The sequence below is a fragment of the Rutilus rutilus genome, assembly GCF_951802725.1.
Source record: "Rutilus rutilus genome assembly, chromosome: 3".
NCBI classification, from domain to species: domain Eukaryota; kingdom Metazoa; phylum Chordata; class Actinopteri; order Cypriniformes; family Leuciscidae; genus Rutilus; species Rutilus rutilus.
In genome coordinates, this window is record NC_140211.1 from 9,745,816 (window position 1) to 9,768,434 (window position 22,619).

Here is a 22,619-nt window from a genome sequence, read left to right on the forward strand (position 1 = left end):
TGAAAGCCTGTAGACTGATTTTTATGTGAAGGACTCGGGACGTTTTGCCGGGAAAATCAAAAAGAAGTGATGCGTGAAACGGATGCTTGTACAATGTTCAGGATAATGCTGAAAGAGCAAAAAATGGTTTTAAGTTTAAGTAATATATATATATTATAGCTGTTAAAAGCTGTTGATAAACTGTGAAACCCTTTCCGTTTCGAGAGACCACATCGCGTTCCGCATTCCCATCGCTGGCCACAACACTTCCCAGATAGATGAAGCTGTCGACTTCTTCAATTTGTAGTTGCCCAATACGGACTGGTATGTTTGAACACGCATACCCAATGCGCATAATCTTGGTCTTCAAGGTATTAATTCGTAATCCAACTCTCGAGGCCTCTTCTTGCAGACTTCCTGTCATATTACTGAGGATCTTCTGCATTCGGCCGATGAGAGCGATATCGTCTGCGAAGTCGAGGTCTGCAAGGCGACGCATGTCCGTCCATGATAATCCAAGGTCCGCCTGGTCCACAGCTCACCGCATAATGAAATCGATCACAAGCAGAAACAGGAATTGAGATAGAATACATCCCTGTCGGACTCCGGTTTCGATATTGAATGATTCTGCCACTCCATCGTCTGTTCGTATGCAACAGCTGGAATTCTGGTACAGGCTGCGGAAGAGCTTCACATAGTGGTCGGGAATGCCATACAAGCGGGCAATCCGCCAAAGGGTTTCACGGTGGATGCTATCAAAAGCATTCACTAAGTCGATGAAATTGACTGAAAGACGTTGCTGGAACTCGAGGCTTTGTTGGATGATTGTTCGGAGAACAAAGATTTGCTCTGTGACTGATCGACCACTCCGGAAACCTGCTTGCTCTTCACGCAATTGCTTGTCCACTGCTTGCCTCAACCTTCGGAGCAGGATGGAGCAAAGGACCTTCCCAGGCACTGAGAGTAGAGTGATGCCAATCCAGTTGTTACAGTCGGACAGGTTGCCTTTCTTAGGCAGACGGACAATCACCCCTTTCTGCCAGTCTTCAGGGACTTTTGCATCCACCCAACAGGCATTGACCAGATCGGTAAGTGCTTGCATTAGCACTTACCGATCTGCTCCCAGCCTCCATTTTTCCCAGGCTCCCAGCCTCCATTTTTTAGCATCTCGGCGGCGATTTCATCCATGCCCGCGGCCTTCCCATTTTTAAGTGTACGCACTGCCATCATGACTTCTGCTATTCCAATGCATCCGTTAGCGATGGGTAGATATTCTGTTTGCGCAAATTCGTCCAGTTGGAGGATCCTCTCGGGGACGGTTGATTAAGCGTCCCTTGAAAGTGTTCGACCCACCGTCTGTTTTGCGTTTCTTTGGTCAAGAGTGGTTTCCCAAGCTTATCCTTTATGGGCGCCCTGTGGCCTCCTTTTAGCCCTTACAGATCACGTACTATGCAGAATAGAGTCTTTGAATCATTCCTATCTGCAGCTTTCTGGGCTTCCTCATCCCGCTGTTCAAACCAGCGCTGTTTGACTTGTCGGTCCAAGTCGCTGTAAATTCTTTTGGCATGGGCGCGCTGATCTTCATTTGCCGCTTGATCCCGTCTCTGCTTCGCGTGCCGCCTCTCATCAATCAACCCCCATGTCTCATCCTGTATCCATCACTCTTTGTAGGTCCCTCTTCGGCGACCAATCGCAACCTCTGGGCTCTCCACCACCGTATCTCGGAAAAGCTTCCAACGGTCCTCCAGGTCGACGGACCTTTAATATTCAGTCGGACACTGGCTTCCAAGTGACCAAGGTGCTGCTCGCTTCGACAGCACGATGCCAACGGCGTGTAGGTCTACATGGTCTGAATTGTGGCCAGAATAGATGATAGTCTTATCGTCACTGATGATTTTACCGCTGCCTGTCCATCTAAATTCGGTAATGCCAAGCACGTCCATTTGGTATTTGTCAAATTTGTGGAGAAAAGCTTGCTAGTTTGGTACAAGGTACGCGTGTTCCATGTTCCAATTTTCGTGATATTTTTTGCGTCAAAGATCAAGCCTCTCATCTGGCATCGGATGCCGCCTCCCAAGGGGCTTTGCTCCTCTACTGTCATAGTAATTCGGTTGTCTCCTACGTTTAGATTTACTAGTCGTTTCAGTGGTGAGAGATTGTTTTATGGGGTGGGGTTGCCAACCCCACACCCAACCCTCCTACTTTACCTGGGCTTGGGACCTGCTTTGGCGAACTAATTAACTAATTAACGAATTAACCAAAGGCGGAGTTAAAAACTCTGTGAGTATAAGATGAGTATAAGATGGTGAGTGAGTACAAGATTTTTTTTTTTTTTTTTACTTGGACACACTTTAGATTTAGTCCAATTCTCACTATTAACTGCATGCATATTAATAGGATATTGCCTGTTTATTAGTACTTATAAAATACATATTAATGCCTTATTCTGCATGACCATATTCTACATCCCTTAGCCTATAGGCCTACTGACTCAATACCTAGACTTAACAACTACTAACGATTAATAAGCAATTAGCAGTTTATTGAGGCAAAAGTCATAGTTCATAGTTATAATAAGCAACTAGTTAATATAGTTAATTGGACCCCAAACTAAGTGTTACCAAAAACTTATACCAACCCCAAACTTTTTAACTGTATAGTGTGATATAGCTATATTTTAGATACAGGCCTAACTCATAGGCTATATTTAAATCTGGAGTGAAGTTTTTTTAGCCTACTTTTCAGTGGCAACGTGTTTCTTCCTCATATTGAAGTCAGTAAACTAATCACATTTTACAGTGTGCGATGTGTTTGAATCCATACAGCATAACCGATGCATAATTTGCCAGTGAAGGTCAGGCCACGACCATTGGACTTTAGTGATAACCAGCTGTTTAGTTTCGGGGTGTAAAATGCAAAAGCAGGACAGGAGAGGGGAGGGCAAACAGAGCCTATAAATGACCGCTGCTTTTAACAACACGGTTTGAGTGTCACACTGGTGTAATCTCGCTCTCCATGGAAATACTGGCTCAGCTCGCGAAATCAACAACACCTGGAAATAAATATCCAAATAATTTCTCAGCAAAGCAAAACTAGTATCCTAAATAAAGCAGAGCAATACCTAACTCAGGAATACTGCCGTTGATTGTGGATGATTTAGGAGCCGGTGTGATCTAAAAGCAGCCATGGATCCGGTTATTGAAGTCGTAGCTTTGTTTCTGGGCTTTGTGAGTTGGGTCATGGTTGGCATCACAATCCCGAACCGCTACTGGAAAGTGTCGTCGTTGGACGGGACAGTGATCACCACCTCCACCCTGTACGAGAACCTGTGGATGTCCTGCGCCACGGACTCGACCGGAGTGCACAACTGCCGCGAGTTCCCCTCGCTGCTCGCCCTGTCCGGTACAAAACACCTCTCAAACTAATCATTTCACCATCACAGATGTAGAAACTTGATATTAGCGACCACTGTCATATACATAAACAATGTAAATACATTTAATTTTGGCGGGAGCTTTGGTGACCATGAATTTTCTCACAGCACGCATGTTTTGTGAATAATTTAAAGCAATTATCTTTATTTATTTCTTTATTTCTTTCAATGTTTCTGTTTATTTGTTTACTGCTATATAGGCTATTTTCTTTGTCAGGCTATTCTTCTTTAATTTTCTTTATTTTTCCTTCTCAGTCCAGGAATTTATTTTCTTTGTCGGTCTGTCTTTATTTATTTAGGCCTATGTATTTATTTATTTGCTTTCTCACTTCAGTAAATATTTGATATTTATTTGTCTTTCTTTTTTTGTTTGTTTAATACTGTTTATTATTTATTTATGTATTTTCCTTGCCGATCTTTCCTTTTTTATTTAGGCTTTTCATTTATTTATTCGTTCTCAGTTCAGTAAATATTTTATATTTATTTGTCTTTCTATATTTGTTACTGTTTAATATTTATTAATGTATTTTTTTATTCTATCTATCTATCTATCTATCTATCTATCTATCTATCTATCTATCTATCTATCTATCTATCTATCTATCTATCTATCTATATCTCAGCCCAGTAATTATTTAGATTTATTTGACTTTAATTGATTTGTTTACTATAGGCTACTATTCATTTATGTAGGCTATTTTCCTTGTAGGTCTTTATTTATTTGTTTGTTTGTTTGTTTTCGTTCTCAGTTCAGTAAATATTTTATATTTATTGGCCTTTCTTTATTTGTGTACTAGCCTACTGTTTATATAGCCTATTTATTTATTTTCTTCGTTGGTCTTTCCTTCTTTAAGTTTATTTATTTATTTATCTATTCGTTCTCGGTCAAGTAATTTTATTTTATTTGACTTAATGTAGCCTATTTGTTTACTAGCCTACTATTTACTAGGCTATATTGTTATTTATTTAGTTCGTTAGTTAGTTATGCATTTTCTTTGTCGGTCTTTCACTTCTACCTTCCTTCCTTCCTTTATTTATTTATTTATAGTAATTCATTTATATTTCTCTTTCTTTCTTTCTCTTTCTTTCTTATGCTGTTTATTTGTATATCTTTAGGTAGGCTAATTCTTGTATTTACAGTCCTTCATATTTTATACCCAATTCTTTTTCAGCACTACTGTAACGTGTTTCAGGCAGCACGTGTATCAGTGTATTATTATCTCTCTCCTCCTCTCGCAGGTTATATCCAGGCGTCTCGCGCGCTGATGATCGCGGCTGTGGTGTGCGGCTCGTTCGCGGTGGTCGCGACACTCATCGGCATACAGTGCTCGAAGGCCGGCGGGGAGAACTACCTCCTGAAGGGCAGACTCGCCGGAACCGGAGGCGTACTCTTCCTTCTGCAGGGTAAAACACATTCATATTTAACATATAGAATGACGACTGGAATGTAGGCCTACACATGCATGCATAGGCTACCTTAGATTCACTCATCAGGATGCGTTACTGCTATTATCTGTTAATCTTTATGGCTATGTTTTTGATCTCTTGTCAAGGTTTGTGCACGATGGTATCAGTGTCATGGTACGCTGCAAATATCACTCAAGAGTTCTTCAACCCGCTCTACCCCGGGCAAAAGTGAGTAAGATCTCGCTTTTAAAGAGTTTAGAGGGAAATGCTGCCCCCTGCTGACTCCACTCTACTCATATCCAACACGTGCCTCTGGCTGCACGGTTTTACACAGTATTTATTTAAATAAACTGCAGACTATTACTGAATTGCCCTACTGTGCTTTACTTATGGAAGCTTGTTTCCGCCACAGAATAAAACATTTTAAAAGATAATTGCGACTTTTTATCTCACAATTGCGAGTTTACATCTTTGACTTCATTTCTCAGAATTGCGACATATAAAGTCAGAATTGCGTGAAATAAAGTCGCAAAATGCGTCTTATAAAGTCAGAATTCTGACTTTTTTTCTCGCAATTGCGACTTTATATCACGCAATTCTGACTTTATAACACATAATTGCGAGTTTATATCTCGCAATTCTGACATCTTTTCTCAGGATTGTGAGATATAAACTCACAATTGTGAGATATAAAGTCCAGTTCTAAGGAGGAAAAAAAGACGGATTTTTTTTTTTTTTTTACCTCAGAATAGTTTATATCTCACAATTCTGACTTTATAACACGCAATTTCGAATTTATATCATGCAATTCTGACTATATCTCCCAATTGCGACTTTATTTCTCAGAATTGCGACTTTATTTCTCACAATTCTGACTTCATATCTCGCAATTCTGAGGAAAAAAGTCGCAATTATTATTATTTATTTATTATTCAGTGGCGGAAACAAGCTTCATAGCTTTGACCGTCTCGCTTCAGTGCGGGTTCGGCAAAAGTGCGTATCGAGGGTGCATATTTTTTTAGCCTGACATTATGGTAATTGAATAGTATTTTATTATATAATTTAATCATGTAGTACAGTGCATACCTGTCAACCCTCCCGTTTTTCCCGGGATTCTCCCGTATTTTACATTGCTATCCCGCTATCATCCCGTTTAAATATTTTCCCGTATTTCTCCCGTATTTTTTTATCTTTCTATACAAAAAAATATATATATATCCCAATGGACGCAAACCAGTTAAGCGGAAATCCCGCCCTGCAGCTAATTTCATTGGTTAAGGTTACAATGACGGGTAGGTTTAGGGATCAGTGTTTGGTGTAGGCAATCAGTACTGTGATTCACATGACCAATAAAATCTTTAGAATCGGCTGCAGGGCGGGATTTCCACTGAAGTAGTTTGGGGGGAAAAATCCATAGACAGTATAAGAAGGAAAAATCGCGCGAAGAAGAACAGCAGCATCCGAGGATGGACGAACATGAGAGAGATGGCATTAACACATGCAATTATGTCAAAATGTCCGTTTTGTCGAGTATCCTCATTAGAGCAGTCTGAGCAGTCTTAAATTAGTTAAATAAAGTCGTAAATGAAAGCAAAGAGTTGTGAGAGAATGAGACGAGTGTGAAATCCGTGTCTCTGTCAGCGGCTGGTTTTAAAGAGACAGTAGCCAATAAAGCTTTCTGTCAGTAAAGTTAATCAAAGAACAAAGGTAACAGAAAAACACTCCACTGCTCTTGACTATAGATTTTTTTTTTTTTTTTACTTTAATAAGGATTAATCTATGTACAATTTTGATGCAGTACAAAAATTGTATGCAGTACAAACTGTTTGATAACTTCAATTTCTGTATATTTTTCCTACCTGTTAGACAAATATTTAAAATATAGCCTACTGTCTTTGTTTTTCTACATTAATTTGGAGATTAATTGTGAAATTATTACATTATAATATGTTAAAAAGTATGTGTTTTTTTTAACGGTGATTAATCGTGATTAATTAATGTAGTTAATACATTGCAATCGATAAAAATAAATAAAGAAACATGAATAAGTCTTATATGTTAATATCCGCGCAATTAATGTGTATTTAGCCAGCCAGCCAGCCAGCCTGCCTGCCTCTGCCCCCCCCCCCCCCCCCCCCTTTCAGATTTCCCGTATTTTGGTATCCAAATGTTGACAGGTATGGTACAGTGTGGTCTGTAATGATCTTATAGGATTGCCCAAATCTCACAGTCTGTACACTCTGAGAAAGAAAGGTACAAAATCTGTCACTGGACCAGTAGGCTACCCTTTGAAAAGGTAGGCCTACTAATATTTACACTTTAGATAGCCTAATATTATGTTCCTTTAAGATACGAATATGCACCCTTCAGGGGTAAATGAGGTATAAAAGCGTACCTTTTGAAAAGGTACCACCCCAGTAACAGCTCTTATACCTTTTTTTTTTCTGAGAGTGTAAAATGAAAAACAGGACAATTCCCCAAATCCAGCAGTCCTGCAGAGTAACTCTGCGTCCTTGACTGGCTCAGTCAGGTGTGTTTGATTAAACTCTGGAGGGCAGGACCGGATTTGAGGAACCCTGTCCTACAGTCTCGTGGACTTCATTATCACGTGCACGCGGTGGCTATTATAAGTCCACACGACCGTAAGTGCATATGAAGTGCATGTGTGCCATTTGGGACAGGGCCGTGTGTTTACTGGCGTGAGGGTGGGACGACCTGTCACTCACATGAGATTGGCCAATTGCAAACCACAACCATCCATTCAATTACAGACGAGCAAAATCAAGTCCCTCCCTACATTTTTTCCTCCAAGAAGCCATTTCACTCGAATATATGTCACAATAGAAAATATTATCACACTTTAAAGTCCCCATGAAATCAAAATTGAAGTTTTTTAGCTTTTAGTATGAATATGAATATGCTTACTGTTATCTATAAGCTAGTGTGCTCCAAAACAATGACAAAATTCACATTTAGAAGATATTTAAGCATTCAAAACTTACAGTTTCTCACTCTCAAAATCAATGATTTTGATGACATCACTTTGCACTTCAGCTTCTCATTAGATTTTCTGTCCAATCAAATGCTCTCTAGAATCTGAAGCTCCGCCCCCTACTATATAATTTGACGCTGAAGCTGCGGCTAAAATCGGTCACTTGTTCACACATTTACTGTTTTCTATATGGTTCATTCATATGCGCGAGACCACAAAAACATATCGGACCCATTTGAATTCTGCACAAAATGCTATATTTAAAAGCGATATGGAGGAGATTATGAGGAAACTGCAGCGTTACTGAGCTCAACGGCTCTAGCAGAACTGTGATATAAACTAAACGCTATTGGCTATTTTAAAAAAAAGGGAGGAGCTGTTCAATATGTCCCGCCCTCTCTTCCTGTTTCAGTGGAAATTACATCAACACACTGAATAATGCTGTGTGTTTCAAGGCACTTCAGTGGGCCTTTAACTTTAGTTTGAAAGCAATTTGAATAACGAGTGAAACTTATGTATGTTACACTGACGTGAGCTGAATATGTTTTTGTTTTTGTGGTGTGCCGTAGGTATGAGATTGGGGAGGCTTTATACATCGGCTGGGCCTCGGGTGTTCTCTCCATCTGTGGAGGAGCTTGTCTCATGTTCAGCTGCAAATTAGGCTCAAACGAGAAGACGTGAGTTGCTTTGTCGCTCACACTCACTCACGCACTTCTGTTATCTTTTCATGAGTCGTAATGTGCTCCTATAATATTTTCCCCATTCTAGTTATTTGAATGAATTTGTGTGTTTCTTTCATTCTCGCAGTGGTTACCCCTACCAGCCCACGCGAGAAACAGTTTACTCAACGTCCACATCCAGGAGAGAAGCTCAGAGCACTTATGGAAGAAATGCCTACGTCTAAATGAAGCAATTATGGGCAAACATGATATTTTGATAAAGCAGATGACTGTTAATATTCTGTCTGTGCAATTATGTAAATATTTATAGAGACACACTGGCAGTTTTTGGCCTCCTAAGAATACGTCGTAAATCATGTAAAATGTTACCATGTCAGTTTTGCTGTGCAAAAACACCTCGGAGAACATTATACAGAATGAAAGAGTTGATTCACTGAATAGGAATTACACAATGAAAATGCTTCAATTTGGTTCAGAATTCTTTTGCCGTAGTTACATGAATCAAGGTATATATAGAAAAGAAGGATTCATAATGTGTTGATGATCTTTTCTCCATTTATTTGTACAAATGACCCTGTTTTATATGCTGTATTTTATACAAACATTAAACATACATGACATTAAAAAGGCCATTATGTATTCAGGGATGTTTTATTGTTTGACACGGCTCACGTAATACCAACAATAATACTACATTTCATATTTTATTTTCCACTCTTACAATTTTTTTATTATTTATTCTGATATACATAGGCCTATCACTAACAATAGCAATTAAATACAGTGCAAACTACGGTTTCCTTTACAACTGAGACTAGATGATTTGTTTATGTTGTATTCTATTCCTAAATTCTCTTGGAGCTTTATAAAATACAGCATAATTGAATTGAATAGAATAGAATAGACATATATTAACTATGGTCTCCACGGTTTCCTTTACTACAGAGACTGGATGATTATTTTATGTTGTATTCTATTCCATCATGCACGGCAGAATAGAATAGAATAGAATAGAATAGAATAGACAGATATTAACCATGGGATCCATGGTTTCCTTTACTACGAAGACTGGGTGATTCTTTTATGTTGTATTCTATTCCATCATGCTATAGGAGCTTTATAAAACACAGCATAATAGAATAGAATAGAATAGAATAGAATAGAATAGAATAGAATATACATATATTTACCATGGTATCCACAGTTTCCTTTACTACATTAACTTGGTGGTTCTTTTAATTATTCTATTCCATAATGCCATAGGGGCTTTATAAAACACAACATAATAGAATAGAATAGAATAGAATAGAATAGAATAGAATAGAATAGAATAGAATAAACAGATATTTACCATGGTCTCCACGGTTTCCTTTACTACGAGACTTGGTGATTCTTTTATGTTGTGTTCTATTCCATAATGCTATAGGAGCTTTATAAAACACAATATAATATAATATAATATAATAATAGACAGATATTTACTATGGTCTCCACGGTTTCCTTTACTCCCGAGACTGGATGATTATTTTATGTTGTATTCTATTCAATCATGCACGGCAGAATAGAATAGAATAGAATAGAATAGAATAGAATAGAATAGAATAGAATAGAATAGAATAGAATAGAATAGAATAGAATAGAATAGGCAGATATTAACCATGGTATTCATGGTTTCCTTTACTACAGAGACTGGGTGATTCTTTATAAAACACAGCATAATAGAATAGAATAGAATAGAATAGAATAGAATAGAATAGAATAGAATAGAATAGAATAGAATAGAATAGAGTAAAATAGAATAGAATAGAATAGACAGATATTAACCATGGGATCCACAGTTTCCTTTACTACCAAGACTGAGTGATTCTTTTATGTTGTATTCTATTCCATTATGCCATAGGAGCTTCATAAAACACAGCATAATAGAATAGAATAGAACAGACATATATTTACCATGGTATCCACAGTTTCCTTTACTACGAGACTTGGTGATTCTTTTATGTTGTATTCTATTCCATAATGCTATAGGAGCTTTATAAAACACAATATAATATAATATAATATAATATAATACAATATAATATAATATAATATAATATAATATAATATAATATAATATAATATAATATAATATATTATAATATAATATAATAATAGACAGATATTTACCATGGTCTCCACGGTTTCCTTTACTCCCGAGACTCGTCGAGGCGAGAATAGACTTTTCATCTCTAGTAAAGGATGATGGGTCATATATCAACTATCAGTCCATTGCTAGATGTGGGCGTGTTCGTCCAGTGCGCTAAAATAATTCGGCCAATGGGACGAGACCACGTTGGTCGACAAACACGGATGTCACCACGCTGAAATGTAGGGCGATTTGAATTGTACACCTAAGAGGTTCAGCAAGAGGAGACCTCCTAAAGTTCGTGTCCGACAGCTGTTGTGCACAGTCACTGTCACACGGGGCTAAGAAACAACTCAATACAAAGTATCATACACTTACTGAAAGACACACGGAACTAGAGTTTCGCATTCCTTTATTCAACTCGGACATATTTATAACCCGGACAACAGAAACATCTCCTCACCAAGAATGCCGGATATGCCGCTGTTATGGTGATCTGAGTATAAACACTCTTTCTGTCATATTGCTTGTTGTGAAGCACAGTGGAAAGACACACGGTTGTGTATCGGAGGTGTGATTGATAGATGTCATGATGGATTCGGGACGGCGGAGAGGTTTGAACAGTGTCCTGTCCTCCCTGTCTCTGCTCTGTGTGGTCCTGGACCTACAGCTGGACGGTGAGATCTCACTCTTCTTCTTCTTCTTCTTCTTCTCATGAGATTATGTTTATATGCAAAGGATTTCAGGTTTTGTCAGGTTTCCAGGACTAAGTTGTCCGGGAAGTACAATAGAATTACCATGTCTTTGGACATGTACCATGTTAATACTATGGTATTGCCACTTACCACTTAAAATACCATTGTACACAAATATGGTAATCATGAAATGTATATCAGAACACCATGGAATCATAATCTGATGATACTTTTACTCGATCATGATACGTTTACAGGTGCTCAACAGGAAGTGACAAAGAAGAAGAAGTTTTTCGAAAAATAGTTTAAAATCAGATTGGCTTATAAAATGTAGTGATATGCGTATCTAGACACAATTTTAATGCCATCTGATACAGTATACTTGTGTATCAGTCTGAGACACAAGTATACTGTATTGACAGCGCAGTAGGATTTGAAGCACATTCCCTGACTGGGCTGATTTCACACAAAATGACAAGTACAATAGTAATACCATGGTAATGCTGTTTTGTACATAAATCATGATTTATTTGATGTGTCATTGTAAGGTACTTCACAAGATTTAGAAGTGATAGAAAGTAAGTAGAGGAGGTAGTTTGTAATTTTAGGTTTTGTTTTCCAAATCAATCCTGCTTGCTTTCACTTTTTGTGCTGCCATTGTGAACCGAAACACAATATGCAAAGGAGTTTTGTTTTTATGAAGTTATAGAAAGGCTTACCTTTTTGGGTATGTAGATGTAAACTCAATCCCATGAGGCAGATGGAGGTTTTTTTTTTAAAAGCTGCCCCAGGAAGAAGCTGTTCTGACATCCAGTCATTTTTCATTTAAATCACTCCAAAATTTCCGAGGCCTGGTGTCATGTGTAAGTCGCTTTGTTTCAGGTGTTTTAGGCGCCACACCTGTTGAGATCGAGCATCATCTGGAAATGGGCCGTAAGCTGCTGGCAGCCGGACAGTTAGCTGAGGCCCTGTCTCATTATCATTCAGCTGTGGGTAAGACCCATGCGCACACACACACACACACACACACTCACAATCATCACACATGAAAGCTATTCATGAAAGATCATTCAAAAGATTTAGTTACACTTCATTAACAAATTCAAACTTCCTAAATAGAGGGCGACTCTAAGAACTACCTGACGTACTACAAACGGGCCGCCGTTTTCCTGGCCATGGGCAAGTCCAAGTCAGCGCTGCCAGACCTGACCCAAGCCATTCAGCTCAAGCCAGACTTCCTCGCTGTGAGTTACATTTTGTTGTTGTGATATCAAACTGGGTTATAGGTGTAAACACTCAGTGTGGTGTGTGCATGTTTTCAGGCCAGACTGCAGAGGGGTAATATTCTGCTGAAACAAGGAAGTACTCAAGAGGCCAGAGAAGACTTCCAAGCGGTAGTGAGTACAACAATTCCCTTAAAGGGATAGTTCACCCTGAAATGAAAAATGATCTTTTTCACACCCTGCCTCTCGTGCTCGTCCATATAATGGCAGTGAATAGAGACCAACGTCAAGCTTTTCAAAAAAGATGCAAAAGTATCACAGTAAGATCCCATGTTACACGTGCCGTATATTCCAAGTGTTCTGGGGGTTTACGACAGGGTTTGGTGAAAAACAACCTGAAATTGAATGTAGTATTTAACAAAAATCCTGACCTTGGCCGTTGATCTTCTGTTCTCGACTGCGTGTTCATGAGACTCATTAGAGCTTCAGTTCACTCCGACTCGACCAGGAAAAGCACACAAGATGTGAAAAATCAAGACTAGTGAAATACAACGCCTAGAAACGCCCCCAAAAAAGTATCTGTGTACTTTCTTCACCGAGTTTGAATATCTCCGGACTAGACCCCGGTTGTCTGATGAAAGTCGACGGATGTGAACATAACTTCTTGTTGCGACAAACACAACATATATATTCACCTCAGAGAGTAAAAAAGTACATGGATTGTATTTCATTTAGTCTTGATTTCTCACATCTTGTGCTTTTTCGACTGGGCGAGTCGGAGTGAACTGTGGCTCTTATAGAGTGGTGCGGGGATGACGTCACTTTGTAGGCCAACCCGGCAGTTAGCATCACGCTGGTTCCCTCCAGAAAAACCCAATAGGATTTTCCCATAGGCTTTTGGATTATTGCTAAAACAAGCTCTGTGATCAACAAAAGTTTATGATACTTACATGTTTTGTCCATCAAATTTTAGAGATGAACACAACCTTTATGAATTTTGAATAGGGTTGCTGGCCCTAAACTCTGGGACAAGCTCCCCCCTGACATTCGTACTGTAACAGATCTTGTACTTTTTAAAACAAAACTTAAAACCTATTTGTTTAAAATGGCTTTTAATACACAGTAGTGGTGCAACAATTTTACTCTTTCTTCTGATGATTTTAAGTAATCATATATAGCTTATTGTTTTTATGCTTCATGTTTTGTTTTTCTTCTTACTCTTTTTTTTTTGTTGTTGAATGTGGTGTTTGTTTATTTGTACCTGATGTGAAGCACTTTGGACACCTGGTGGCTGCTGTAAAGTGCTATAGAAATAAAGTCAAGACACATAACAGCTTCAAAAAATCACGAGTGGGGTAATACTGATGTATTTTATGTCATGGAATAAAACGCAAAAGTGTCTTGAGCTTGCGTCACCACAGACTTTATTTCAGCCATTTAACCAAAACCCCATTAAATAAACCCATTGACTTCGGGACGGTGGAACCGGAAGTGCTGACATGCAACTTGCTTCTGCGTTTTAGCCTACAAAGTGATGTCATACCTACACCACTCTATAGAGTCTCATGAACGTGCAGTCGAGCACAGAAGATCAATGGCAGAAAAATCTGGATTTTCATTAAATAATACATTAAATTTCAGGTTGTTTTTCGCCAAACTCTGTCATAAACCCCAGACCACTTGGAATATATGGCACGTGTAACATGGGATCATACTGTGATACTTTTGCATCTTTTTTGAAAAGCTTGACGTTCAAACCAGATCACATTCTGCATCTACTTGTTCTGTTGCTGTCGTCTGCTCTGTTAACTTCTCTCTCTCTCTCGCAGCTGAAGCGTTCCCCGGATCATGAGGAAGCACATGACCAGCTCCACAAGGCCGATGAGCTGGAGTTACTCCAGGAAGAGGCACATGAGGCCTATCACCATGGAGACTACACCACTACTGTCCAGGTGCTGGAGCGAGTCATAGAGGTGAGTTAGTCTGGAGACCCAATACACATGCAGCAGCAACAGGTGTTGCTTATAGGAATATTAAAGGGATAGTTCGCACAAAAATAAAAAGGATGGTAGGTATTATTTATTCATCCTCATGTTTTTTCAAAGCCATTTGACTTTTTTTTTCCCTTCCATGAAACTCAGAATCATTATCAGATTGTAGAATGTTTCATGTACACGAAAAATTGGTATGTGATTTATTCTGTAAAGCTAGCCTGGAAATCCAGACCCAAATCTGAAAGATTAATGGTCTGGCATCGACTAATGAAAATCGGCCAGCTCGAGGGGCGGCACCAAGCATGCATTTGAAAATCTCACTGCACGCAATTGGATAACACTACGACCAATCACAACAAGCCCCATACGCTTAGCTACCAGCGGAGATAACTGGTAGATTAGACTCTTGCCGTATCCGGTCGCCAAAACAGCAAAAACGTCCTTCTTGCAAAGGAACAAGTCGAGCGCCGTCTTCTGTTCCTCTTTTAGATAAAAAGCCAAGTCTAACTCGTTCATTGTAGCGGCCAAAGCCGTTTTCAAACAGCTGGTGTTCATCCATAGCCATCTTGCAATGTTTACTAATGACTTTGACGTCGCAGCGCTGTCGTCATCTGTTTAGCTCGCCTCTGGCCCGCCTACATCAGATAACCCGATGTGATTGGTGCAGCTCGGATACAAGGGCATAGTTAATGAGCATAATTACTCGACGCCAGAGTGACTCGCTGAGCAAATGCTGTAAAAATTACTGTAAAGCTCCAAAAAAAACTAAATATTTGGATAAAATACATTTATAGAACTTGTGAACTACATTGAAAGTAGAGCTGCACATTTACATCACATAACATTAAATAATTTAGCAGACGCTTTTATCCAAAGCGACTTACAAATGAGGAGAACAATAGAAGCAATCAAACCAACAATAGAAGCAATCAAACCAACAATAGGGCAACAATATGCATGAGCCATGACTAGTCCCAGTTAGTCCAGCAGAGTACACGTAGCAAGTAAAAAAAAAAAAAAAAGATATATAGAATAGTGTTAGTAGAAATGGGTCAAGTGTTAATGAAAGTGTTTCTTGAAAATGGCTAAAGACTCAGCAGCTCGTGTTGAGTTAGGAAGACTTCGCTGATTCATCCAGTAAAGAAACAAATGAAGTATGAGTGAGTCATTGAATCATTCATTCCAGCTTTAATTGAAAGTCTTCTGAATCGTAAATTTATACTGTTGTTCAAAGATTTTGAGATTTTATTGTTTTTGAAAGAATTCGCCATTTATTTGTTCAGAAATACAGTAAACCAGTAATATTTTGACGTACTATTATGATTTGAAACAAATGTTATCTATTTTAATAAATTGTACAATTTAATTTATTCCTGTGATGCAAAGCTGAATTTTCAGCATCATTACTCCAGTCTTCAGTGTCAGAAATCATTCTGATATGCTGATTTGCCGCTCAAGAAACATTTATTTTAATCATTGTTGAAAACAGTATAATATTTTTGGGTAAACTCATGGATTCTTTGATGAATAGAATATTTTCTTTTGATGGAATGAAGTTGAGAAGAACTGAATTTATCTGAAGTAGAAATATTTTACCTTCTAAATGTCTTTACTGTCACTTTTAATCCATTTTATGCATCCTTGCTGAATAACAGCATTTATTCCCTGAAAATATTTAGCTTTTTGGCCAATTTTCTATAATTTGCGTATCTTTTTTCAGATTTTTTCACTGAAAATATGAAAGTTTTGTTTCTTTAAAGGTCCCATTGCATGAAAATTTCACTTTATGAGGTTTTTTAACCTTAATATGAGTTCCCCTAGCCTGCCTATGGTCCCCCAGTGGATAGACGTTTTGATGGGTGTAAACCAAGCCTCAAAAATACCTGGGTATTTTTGAGAAAATGAAAGCTCAGACGGGCGAATCTAGAAATCTTCCCCTTATGTCGTCATAAGGGGAAAGGTCACCTCCCCTTTCTCTTCTTTGCCCGCAAAAAGAATTTGGCCCGCCCATGAGAAAATGAGCTGCGCAAGCGCGATATTGTTTTTTCCTCGAGAAACATCATGGCTTGCAAACGAGCGAAGCATGGCAGTTGCTCAGTGTTTGGATGTACAAATGAACACAAAAGTATTTTTTTAGTTCCTTCATCTGAGCCTCTGAAGAACCAGTGGGTTATGTGAATGTCTGATGTGTAATTGTTCAAGTTCAGACAGATAATCTTTCTCTCAAAGTCGTTCAATACTGTTTATGCATCAGTAAATCAAGCCAGTGACTAAAATATCAACTTCATGTCGTTTCTCTTAGTAGGATGAAAATAATCTTACTTAAACTGTGATTAATATATATACAGAAAGCGATCAAAGAACAATCCCTTTCCAATCGCCCAAGCTGTCAATCACACAGCGCGAGTTTATCTGGACACTTGCCAAAACTCGTTATGAAATCAATAATGCTGTTACACTGCACAACGAAGCTCTTACTGTACTTACCTCATGTTTGCATTGGTGAAATCATTAGTGAGAGTGCAGAAACTGCGTTGCAATGATAAGATCTCCATTCACGTGATCAACAGGCTGTCATCTGCTCAGTGCTCATCACTGCAACCTTTTATGTGATGGGATTGGAATAATCTAAATACTTTAAAATCTTCTCACGATTCGTTAATCTTGATAGCTGTAATAGTAAAAGTTTTCGAGAGAGTTCCACATGTAATGCTAAATATTTCATATGCAAGCATGTCAGCCAATCACAGCAGTGGGCGTTTACACTGAAGTCTCACAGCAGACACGCCCCTTCAAACAGAGTGTTCAAATCAGAAGCTAAAATCAGGCTAGGAAATATGCCTTTTATTTCTAAATTATAACAACTTTTGATCTAAAAAACATACTAACATTATAAGGGCACCCCAGGTAACATTCTAAATAATAAAATAATCCATGCAATGGGACCTTTAAGAATTTAACCTTTTATCACTTATCATATTATAATTGTAGATCTCACTTTCCCTTATTTGAGTTGTTAAACTCAAAGGTGCAGTGAGTGATTTCTCAGAAGCGCTTTTGAAAGTGAAGATGGTTGTATTTTGTGGAGTGTACTGTGTTTATTTTTTGCTTTATCTTCACTTTATTTTTCGTGAAGCATTTTTTCTTCTTCGCTTCAGCTATGATAAAAAGACATCCACTCTTTCACTGCGTGTTGTACATTTTGTGGGCGGAGCAATGAAGGGAGGGGTGTGTTTGTTTGGGTTGATTTCAAATATCAACAGTGTTTCTCAGAAATCGCTTACTGCACCTTTAATGGCCCTACAAGTAAAACACAAAGACAAATAACACATCAAATGTTGCAGTTAAGGCTTAAGATGTCTCTAGAGATTCAAAACCTCTGCTTGAATGCTTTGTTGTCATCTAGCTTTGTTCTTGTAGTCATTTTCTCTTGTTTCCCCAGCTCTCTCCGTGGGACCCAGAGTCTCGAGAACTAAGAGCCGAGTGTTTCATCCGCCTCGGGGAGCCGAGGAAGGCCATTATGGACCTGACACCAGCAACTCGTCTACGTGCGGACAACCGAGCAGGCTTCCTCAAACTCAGTCAACTACATTACAGTTTAGGCGAGCATCACGACTCACTTAAGTATGTACAGCAAGCTAAATGTCAAGTTGTCAGGCTTGTTTTGGAATGCTGAATTGACAGCTGCATTCTTTAGTTAGGAATTTGGTAATTAAATTCAGTATTCAAGCTTCTCCTGTAGGATAATTCGAGGGTCGTACCTGTTAGTACATACCGCTGTCAGACCCACACACTGACCGTGTACATGTAGCCGTAGAAACACTACATCAAACTGATTCTAAAAGGAAAGATGTCTCTTTCTTTTGCCGCTGTTCACTTTGTCTTTCCTTCTTTGTTTCTGTTTTTAGTCATGTCCGTGAGTGTCTGAAGCTGGATCAGGATGACAAGGAGTGTTTTGCCCACTACAAACAGGTCAAGAAGCTCAGCAAGCAGCTGGACTCTGCAGAAGAGCTGATCTCAGAACAGAGGTGCTGAAAACATCTCTTCCCCGTCGCTTCTAGAGTGGCCTTTATTTGAGATTCGTTATAGTATAGTAATGAGATATTATAAAGTATAGCATTTTATTTTTAACTATTTTTGTTAATTTATTTTATTTTATTGCAAACACTACCATTCAAACCTTTGTGATGGTTTTGAAGTTAGTTTCTTATGCACAGTATGACTATTATTAAGACAAATTTTAAATTTAACATATTTTGAAATGTAATTTATTCCTGTGATGGTAAAGCTGAATTTTCAGCATCATTACTCCAGTCTTCAGTGTCACATGATCCTTCAGAAATCATTCTAATATGCTGATTTAATGCTCAAGAAACATTTCTTTTATTATTATTATTATTATTATTATTAATGTTTAAAACAGTTGTTTTTCTTATTGCTTTGTGGAAACCTGTGATTTTTATTTTTTTGGATTATTTGAACATAACGTTAAAAAGAACTGTATTTATTTGAAATATAAATCTTTTGTAACACTATAAATGTCTTTAATATAAATGTTTATCAGTTGAATGCATCCTTGCTGAATACAAGTGTTAATTTCTTTAAAAAAAGAAGTGTTACTGACTTGGTTTTGAATGGCTCTGTATCAAACAGTGTTTCTATCAAAATGATTTTCTATCATTCCAGACTTTGCAGACATCATCATCATTCTGACTATTTATTAATTGTTTTTGTCTTTTGCTCTTGATTGGCAGGTATCAGGAAGCCATTGATAAGTATGAGTCTGTGATGCGAACAGAGCCGAATGTTGCGTTCTACATTAATAAAGCAAAGGAGAGGATCTGTTTCTGCTTAGTCAAAGTATGTGCCATTACAAAATGTAATTTAGTCATCATGCTGTTATATTACAAATTTAAAGGACCTTCTAGTTACTATTAATGTGGTATGTGCTCTTTCACATCATTAGAGGTGAATAATGCAAGACCATGTTCAAGTCAGGCTTTGGTGTCTAGCCTTCATCTCATTGGTTGTGGTTTTCTCTTGTGACTCCTCCAGATGAAGGAAGCTGAGGAAGCCTTAGACATTTGTTCAGAAGCTCACCAGAGAGAACCTCAGAATATCCACATCCTCCGGGACCGAGCGGAGGCCTACATCCTACTGCAGGAATATGAGAAAGGTAGAATTAATATTTTATTTTATATTATTTACTCATTTATTACTATATAGGCCCTGTTTACACCTGGTATTAAGATGCGTTTTGGTCGATCGGATCTCAAGTAGACGAGGGAGACACATTCCCGTTTACACCTGGTGTTTTAATCCGACTCTTTTGTCCACTTTCAACCACTTCTGTCCTGATTTCTTCGAGGGGAGGGTCTATGGGCGGGTAAATGTATGTGCTTTTTCAGATCTTTAAATCTAATGGACAAAATAAGCTCACACAATTTACATATGAAATTGACCGGAGACGAACGGAAAAAACACACGGAGAGCATCAGCTTTAGTTTCTGCTCTGACAGCCGCAAGATCAGCCGAACTCTGTGAGTGTGTGTTAGAAATCAGGAATGATAAGAGATTGTGTTTGGTACGATTTTCATCCTCAATCCAAACTTGGGTCTCCAGCCGTTAGTTTAAATCACGTCTGTCTAGCCGCTTCCCATAATGTTACGCTTGAGGTCAGTAGACGGAGAGTAGACGGCCTTTAGTGGCTGTTCGAACACAAGACCCTGTATTCAGCTGATCGGTTCGACCAAAATGCATCTTAATACCATGTAAGGATTTTCATTTTGTATGTATGAAAATGCTTCTTTCTCTGTTCCTCTGCTCAGCTGTGGAAGACTATCAGGAGGCTCGGGAGTTCGATCAAGACAACCAAGAGATTCGTGAAGGTCTCGATCGGGCACAGAAGCTCCTCAAGCTTTCTCGCAAGAGGGACTATTACAAGATCCTGGGGGTCAGCAGGTAAGGCAATGACTGACGATCAGAATCCTGCTTTAAAATGTTAATAACAGTGTTAGGGGCCGCTCACATACGCAGGTCAGTGAAGTGAAGAAAAAAAACCCCTCGAGATCCAGAGACACGTTTTTTAAAAAAGTTAAACTTATTTCAACTTGAGCGCCGTATTGTTAGAACATCGCATCACGCGCGAGACTCTACAAAAGACGCGAGTGCATTGGTCAAACATGTCTGTCTAGCACGTTTACATTGAAAAACAATGGAGAATTAGAGCAGTGGAATGGAAATGCGCGTTCTGTGTGAACCAGCCCTTACTATCGTTCTATGATGATAATGCAGAAAATATGGCTATAGGTTGTTGTGCTGGTGCACTTAAAATCCACTTGTTAATTCTGACGTTCAAACGCTCTATCAGATGCAAAAAGCAAACAACAAACTGCGCTAATATTCACTCAGTATGTTGTAATACTACTGAAAAATCATGACCCTAACCTAACCTTTATCTCCATACCAAAATGTCAATTGGCCAGACAGTGAGTCATCTTTTCTGAATTGTTAAAATATTGGTATCCAGCATGGAGACTGTAGCATACACTGACTGTCGCTGCGTCCGAAATTGAATAGATAGTATGTGAAAAACAGTAGCCAAAAATTACCCGGATAACCTACTACCATGAGGCCACAGGAGAGGATTTATAAATGGTAGTGAAGCGACGCAACTGACCTTGGTAGGTCACATGACAGTAACATGGCGGATGTAGTACGTCTGAATTTCATTTATACTACCCATATTCTTATACATAGAACATAGTTTTTAACAGTCACAAACGAAGCTTCAAACCAAATGTAGTACCTACTATACAGCATGCGATTTTGGACGCACCGTGTGAGTTTTTAAAAGCTTAAATGTGTTGTATGAATAAACAGTGCTCATAAATGGCTGTTGAGATAGTATTCTCAATTGAAACAAGTAGAAGCTTGGATGCGGAAACTGTAATCTTTATGAGTAGATAGTAATAAGCATACATGTGTAAGCCAAAAGAACGTTGTTTGACAGAAATTCTTGTTTCTTTTCACTTGGTTTCAGGAGTGCCAACAAACAGGAAATCATAAAAGCATACAGAAAGCTGGCTCAGCAGTGGCATCCTGATAATTTCCAGTCTGAAGCAGACAAGAAAGAGGCAGAGAAAAGGTTTATTGATATTGCATCAGCAAAGGAAGTGCTCACAGATCCAGGTAAGAGAATACCAAGTGATAGCAAATCCGAAATGAAACCTGTAAACACATGGTTGTCAATGTTCTTTCCAGTAAGTCTGTTATTGAAAACAATTTTTTGTCAGTTTTTTTTTTTTTTTAAGTGCCACTGTTATGCTTTTTCGAATATTATCTTTCATGCAGTGTGTAATAGCTTTTTGTGAATGTAAAAGTCGGAAAGTTCAAGATCAAAGTGCACGACAAATAAAAGTTATTGAATAGATTCCGAACTGCCGAATTGAGTCGTCAGTAATTCCAGTTTCACTTCCTGTTACAAACCTATGCAGTTGCCCGTGAACAACATCTACTTTGACCCTCAAACACTGTAGTTGTTGCTGAGACTGGAGACTGGTTCATTGTTGTCGACAATGTCGAGAAATGCTGTAAGTGGCAGACCAATCACAACAGACTGGGCCATCTGACCAATCAGAGCAGAGTAGATCAATCAGAACAGACTGGGCCATCTGACCAATCAGAACAGACTGGGCCATCTGACCAATCAGAACAGACTCGGCCATCTGACCAATCAGAGCAGAGTAGATCAGTTACAACAGAACTGGGCCATCTGACCAATCAGAACAGAGTAGATCAATCACAACAGACTGGGCCATCTGACCAATCAGAGTAGAGTAGACCAATCATAACAGACTGGGCCATCTGACCAATCAGAACAGAGTAGACCAAACAGAACAGACAGGGCCATCTGACCAATCAGAGCAGAGTAGATCAATCACAACAGACTGGGCCATCTGACCAATCAGAACAGAGTAGACCAATCAGAACAGACTGGGCATCTGACCATCAGAGCAGAGTAGATCAATCACAACAGACTGGGTCATCTGACCAATCAGAGCAGAAAGGAGGATTTGAGAGAAGAGA

General features: G+C 38.7%; 2 protein-coding genes across 2 annotated transcripts; both read left to right on the forward strand.

Moving 5' to 3' along the window:
* Positions 1–2,964: 2,964 nt before the first annotated feature.
* On the forward strand, positions 2,965–9,130 carry cldn15a (claudin 15a). Its single transcript, XM_084403895.1, has 5 exons — positions 2,965–3,381; positions 4,652–4,816; positions 4,966–5,047; positions 8,381–8,488; positions 8,619–9,130. The coding sequence occupies exons 1-5, from the start codon at positions 3,165–3,167 to the stop codon at positions 8,713–8,715; spliced, it is 669 nt and encodes a 222-aa protein (XP_084260021.1). The 5' UTR covers positions 2,965–3,164; the 3' UTR covers positions 8,716–9,130.
* Positions 9,131–10,823: 1,693 nt separating this feature from the next.
* On the forward strand, positions 10,824–21,914 carry dnajc3b (DnaJ (Hsp40) homolog, subfamily C, member 3b). Its single transcript, XM_084403901.1, has 11 exons — positions 10,824–11,296; positions 12,197–12,307; positions 12,434–12,558; positions 12,637–12,711; positions 14,367–14,510; positions 17,974–18,155; positions 18,440–18,559; positions 19,286–19,391; positions 19,587–19,707; positions 20,360–20,492; positions 21,574–21,914. The coding sequence occupies exons 1-11, from the start codon at positions 11,209–11,211 to the stop codon at positions 21,902–21,904; spliced, it is 1,536 nt and encodes a 511-aa protein (XP_084260027.1). The 5' UTR covers positions 10,824–11,208; the 3' UTR covers positions 21,905–21,914.
* Positions 21,915–22,619: the final 705 nt, after the last annotated feature.

Bases quoted from the DNA above. Each gene is read 5' to 3' on its own strand.
- cldn15a (XM_084403895.1), top strand. From the start codon at position 3,165: ATGGATCCGGTTATTGAAGTCGTAGCTTTGTTTCTGGGCTTTGTGAGT. The intron at 4,817-4,965 runs GTAAAACACATT...TCTCTTGTCAAG, and splicing joins CGTACTCTTCCTTCTGCAGG to GTTTGTGCACGATGGTATCA. The intron at 5,048-8,380 runs GTGAGTAAGATC...GGTGTGCCGTAG, and splicing joins CCGCTCTACCCCGGGCAAAA to GTATGAGATTGGGGAGGCTT.
- dnajc3b (XM_084403901.1), top strand. From the start codon at position 11,209: ATGATGGATTCGGGACGGCGGAGAGGTTTGAACAGTGTCCTGTCCTCC. The intron at 12,712-14,366 runs GTGAGTACAACA...TCTCTCTCGCAG, and splicing joins GAGAAGACTTCCAAGCGGTA to CTGAAGCGTTCCCCGGATCA. The intron at 19,708-20,359 runs GTAGAATTAATA...TCCTCTGCTCAG, and splicing joins ACTGCAGGAATATGAGAAAG to CTGTGGAAGACTATCAGGAG.